The sequence below is a fragment of the Crocodylus porosus genome, unplaced genomic scaffold, assembly GCF_001723895.1.
Source record: "Crocodylus porosus isolate Cpor-Errol unplaced genomic scaffold, CroPor_comp1, whole genome shotgun sequence".
Taxonomy (NCBI): Eukaryota; Metazoa; Chordata; order Crocodylia; family Crocodylidae; genus Crocodylus; species Crocodylus porosus.
Window position 1 is genome coordinate 502,337 of NW_017728897.1, and position 5,168 is coordinate 507,504.

The window sequence follows — 5,168 nt, forward strand, 5'->3', positions numbered from 1 at the left end:
CAGGGCGGCTAGGGTCTGGAACCAGCTTCCAAGAGAAGTGGTGCAGGCTCCTACCCTGGGGGTTTTTAAGAGGAGGTTAGATGAACACCTTCCTGAGGTCGTTTGACCCCAGTACTTTTTCCTGCCACGGCAGGGGGTCGGACTTGATGATCTGCTCAGGTCCCTTCCGACCCGACCAACTATGAAACTAGAAAAGCTAAAGGACAGAATTTCATGGTTCTCAGATTTCTCTGTCATTGGAAAACCCATTCATACACAGAAACACAGAAAAATACCATTATTATTACATGGAAGGGATACAAACTCTCTGGGTTACATGCCCAAACCATTAGTAGGAATATTCATGAGCAACTGCTACAGGCAGTTACTACTGCCCCAATTTTTCTTCGTTTAATTAAGAAGTTAGTTAGCTAAAGAATTCCAACTGAAATAAAATTCACCAGAAAAAAATACCTGGCAGGGGAAATACTTAACAGTAATCTAGAATTCACGATTTAAGAATATTTACTGAGCAATTTGATATTTTCTGACAGAGAGACATACTTCATCTTTTTGTAAGTGCCTGACAATCCTTGAATGGCATTATTATTGTTACATGTTGCAAGGAAAAAAAAAAACACAAACAAGACAACTGTGCTGCTACATTTGTAGCAATTCTAGATAACATTTAGCCTTTCAGAGGTTACTTCAGGGGTGGGCAATTATTTTGGCTGCAAGTCCACTTAAGGAGTTCTGGTGAGCTGTCCTGGGGCAGGGTGAGCATCAACAGCTCCTACTCCTACCCCCTGCAACGGCTCACCAAAACTCCCAAAGTGGTTCTGCCCCACACTTGGCGTGGTGGAAGGGATGGAGCCATGGGCAGGTGGGGTACAGAGGGAGAGGTGAGTGGGGCCGGGGCTGGGATCTGGATCGAGGGGCCAGGGCCCCAAGCAGAGCCACAATCCATTCCCTGGACACCCTACAACAGGCACCGGTTTTGCAGGAAGGGGCGCGAGGGAAGCATATTGTGGCTATGCCCGAGGCCAGGCCCAGTCCCACACTGTCACTGCCCAGCAATCCCAGGGTCTCCATGGAAACTAGCCAGGGACCCACAGACAGGGTGCATTTGGGCAAACAGATGGGAACACAGGTGGGTAAGGGAGCAGCATCCAAGAGTGGAGCAGGCCGGCAGGGCCAGGGCTGAGATCACATGTCTGTGAAAGTGCAGGGCCAGGGGAAGCGCCTCAATACACTCGCCCCACACCCTTGCCTGCACAACTGTCACCCATTGCAGGGCTGTACAGGCAATGGATTGGGGATCTGCCTTGGGACCCTGGCCCCACGTTGTCACCGCCCCAAGATCCTGGCCCTGCATCCAGCCCACCTCCCAGATTCCCCTCCCTGCCCACCCACAGGTCTGCCCGCCCTGCTCCTGGATGCCCTTCCTCACCCCATCTACCTAGTGAAGCACATCCTGCCCATGTGGATCCTGGATATTTCCATGGATACCCCACCCATCTGCTGTCTGGCAACCCCAGCAGTGAATGTGGGGCAGACAGGTCAGGATGCCCTGGCAGCAGAAACTGGCAGTGGCACGAGGACAGGCTGCACATGCCACAGCCTGGACTGCCCCAAGCCTGGGACGAGCTGGGCTGAGAGATCCACCATAAGCAGACTGGAAACCACAACTCAAAAAAAGATGAAGTAATGGAAAGGACGTTAATTACTTCTTCCTAGAAGCACCATAAGTCTAACACTTGGCTCTAAGTTAAAAAGTGCAAAGCCTATACAATGCACATTACATACACTGAAGACAACGCCTTGCAAGACAAAATTCTTCTAGTTCCTGATCTTGCAAACTGGTCTCTGCAAAACAGATGCTTGGATATCCAGCCCTACAGAGCAGCATGTAGGATCTAGGCCTCCATTCAGCCTAACCATCTGAATGGTGAAAAAGGGCTTAGGCAAAGCAAGTAACATTTGAAAACTACAAGTGGAATTTTTCCCCAACAACTAAAACCAGGCTCATTGCTAAAGTGACATCCATCTCTGGGCATATAAGAACACTTGACTACAAAATTTTAAGGCTGTTTTTAAATAACTTTAGTCCTAAAAACAAAACAAAACCTCTCAACAATGAATGTTTAATTGTTAAAAGGTTAAAATAGTCTTTTGATGGTTATGTATGACAGAAAGATCAGAACAAAGTTAGATGACTTATCTAGCACCATCTGTCTTTAGAAGTGGTATACAAACATTAATCAAACACCTGTGCCAGAATATGAACAAGCAACATTATCTCTATTTGATGGATGGAAAAAAGACACCACAAACAAATAAACAGCAATGTCACAACTGAGAATAGTGGCCATTTGACAGAAAGTTGTGTAAAGCAACAAACAGACTAAACGTGACTGGAAAAAGTCCAGTCAGTTATAGACATCGTATCTGACCTTGAACCCAAGTTGGACCTACCATACCCCGGGTGCAAGTCTTGGAATCTAAATATACATAAACTCAGATATGCATTGAATTTTTCACTGCTTTTACCTACTTTGTTATAGTTATGTAAAAATAAAGTTCACTTTTCACAAAGAGACTTCAGCAGAGAAGGTTATTTAAAAATGTTTGCCACAGCCAGAACTGATAATGACAGGTAACTTAAAGAAATAAAAGTTCTTTTCTTACCTTCTGCTACATCATCATCTACAGCCCCTTTCACCTGAGAAAAACACCACTGAATATCATTTCCTCCTCCGGCTCCTGGAAGCAAAAAAAGCAGCAGAGACCCCTATTAAAAAGTTGTTTGCAAGTTTTGTTTGCTCCAGTTGAGGCAGTATGCATCTAGGACTGGCAAGCAACGATTCAGAGCCTGTTGTACACACCCACCACCAAGACTTCCCAAGCCAAAGCAGAGCTGCCAAAACTTGATTACAAAGTGCTTCCCCCAAAATGATACCACTTGTCATTCGCAATTTGCATTCAAAGCACAATCTGGCTAAAGTAGTGCTAAGAATGATCAAAGCTTTCACTACAATTAGATAAATCATAAAACTACCAAAATAATTACAATTAAATGTTAAACTATGCACCGTTTAAAAAGAGAACGCATAAACAATGCTATGTGAAAACAAAAGAGCAGTAGCCTATTTCGCATCAAAGCATTTTTCCACTTCAGAACTTCAGTAAAACCTAAAAAACAGATTTCTACTTGCAAGTGATTTACATTTAAAAATAAATATTAGGTCCAGGAATGATTTTCAGAACATTACAAACATTTAAAAACTTTGCACACCACAAAGAAAACTGACTTTTGTTTTGGCTGCCTTAAAATGTTACAACTAAATACTTAAAGACTAGAGAAGTTTTACGACAACTCTGCAACTCCCCAACAGAAGCACAAAGAGTAAATAAGACCTAGGGGAGAAAGAGAGAGGAAAAAAAGAGACATCAAATCCCTGAAATCTACCTAAAGTTAACAAATGTAAGTACCATAGAAAATGGATCGAAGAGAAAGCTTCAGAAACATTACTGCTTCAGCGGAAGGCAGTGATTCATTTGAACCTTGCCACCAAAACACGCAGCAATCCACCACCAATTTCTTTTACATTTGATGCTGAGCAAATCACTGGGCTGGTACATCCAGGAAGAGACTGAAATGAGCTTGCTCTTTCTAAGAGACAGTCGACATGGAACTTCCCTCCCAGCCATGACAACCCAGGACTAAGCAACAGATGCAGTTTGCAAAGTGCCTGCTAAACCACTTCTGGGGACAAGGGGCATGCAGGAAGGAACAAGTTAAATGAAGTTTAAGAATGAAGAAGCAAGCTGCTTTCTCCATGAAACTTCGAGATAGCCCCAGCACTAGGGAGGGGAATCCAGCATTTGAAATGGATCAGACAAGTCTGAACTTGGTGGTTCTTTAAGCACCAAGAGATTAGTGAATTAGACTGAGCTGCAGCAATAAGGAAGCGTCACAAAGATGTTCACTCATGCAAAATATTTGCTTGGAGTACACCCTACCAGACCATCTCTCCCACCATCCCAAAACCTGGATCCTCAATTTCTCACTTGTACCCAGCCTCTGATATTTGTTATTTAGCACTTCCCATCATGGAAGCATTCTGAGGATGACATTTTGCAGGAAAAGCCACCACACCTTAACTATCAAGCTGAATTTCATTTTCCAAACAACTTGCTGCCTTCAAGACCCTGTTTCCACTGATTAAAAAGACAAAGATGGGTGGAGCGAGGGGGGGCTGTAGTGTGGGGGAGAAAGCAAGATGCAAACCTGAACAGAGCCTCCCCAAATGCAAAGCATCAAAAATGCAATTTATTTGCAGAGGAGGAGGAGGAGGAGGAGGAGGAAGAGAGCTCGGGAAAAAATAATTCAAAGAGGGAAAGTAAAAAAAAACCCCAAAATGATGTCCTACCAACCACACCTCTGTACATGAAGTAAAGCCATTTGCAAAATGGGGAAGAAGAAAATGAGAAAGAAGAAAAAAGAACCTCCCCCCCCCCCCAAGAGCATGCACACACACAGGTATTTTTTATTTGCGAGTCTGATTTGACTCTGATCTGCAGATGTCTTGAAGGTGAGCTCTACAATAGGATGCCAATGCACTCAAAACACCATTTTCTGTCAGCCCCGTCTACACCGCCAGCACCAGCCGCGCTTCAGGGAGGCAGCGGAGAGGAGAGGTCTGCCAGCCCGAAGCAGAAAGTCGAACAGGGAATAAAGGAGAGAGACCCACCCTGCCCAAACCCCCCTTCCACGCTGAACTTCAGGGGCACAGGACTCCTCCCGCCTCACCCCACCGCTGCCCTTTTGCAACGCAAATCTTCTGGCAGGAAGGAAGGAAGAAGGAAGGAAATCAGGAGCGGGAGAAACGGACTCTGCACACTGCGCTCCGGGATGCAGGGCAAAGCAAGAAAAAAAAGAAGAGGAGGAAGGGAAAGAGGGAGCAGACATGTGCAGCCCCGGAAAAAAGAGACCGTGGCTCCCTGCACGCGCCCCGGCCCCGTGGCCTCAGCTGCGCCCCCTTCGCTCCGCTCCCCGCCCTCGCCGGGCTGCAGCGCCCAGCGCCCGGGAAGGACGGGGCTCTCTTCCCCTTACCTGCCATGTTGGCCTCCCAATGGTGGCCGGGTCTGATAGTGGCACGTCTCCGCTCTTAGAAGTGCCCCGTTTG

At 46.0% G+C, this 5,168-nt stretch overlaps 1 protein-coding gene across 2 annotated transcripts in view; it reads right to left on the minus strand.

Moving 5' to 3' along the window:
* Window positions 1-5,168, minus strand: part of PPP2R2A (protein phosphatase 2 regulatory subunit Balpha) — a 66,642-nt gene extending 61,474 nt beyond the window's left edge. Inside the window, exons 1-2 of one of the 2 annotated variants that reach the window (XM_019556560.1) lie at window positions 5,096-5,168; window positions 2,668-2,742 (exon numbers count right to left, since the gene is read on the minus strand). In XM_019556560.1, coding sequence (XP_019412105.1) covers window positions 2,668-2,742; window positions 5,096-5,102 — 82 coding nt within the window. In that variant the 5' untranslated portion in view covers window positions 5,103-5,168. Of the gene's footprint in view, window positions 1-2,667; window positions 2,743-3,471; window positions 3,524-5,095 lie in introns of those variants that run through there. The other variant, XM_019556559.1, reaches the window with a different exon arrangement.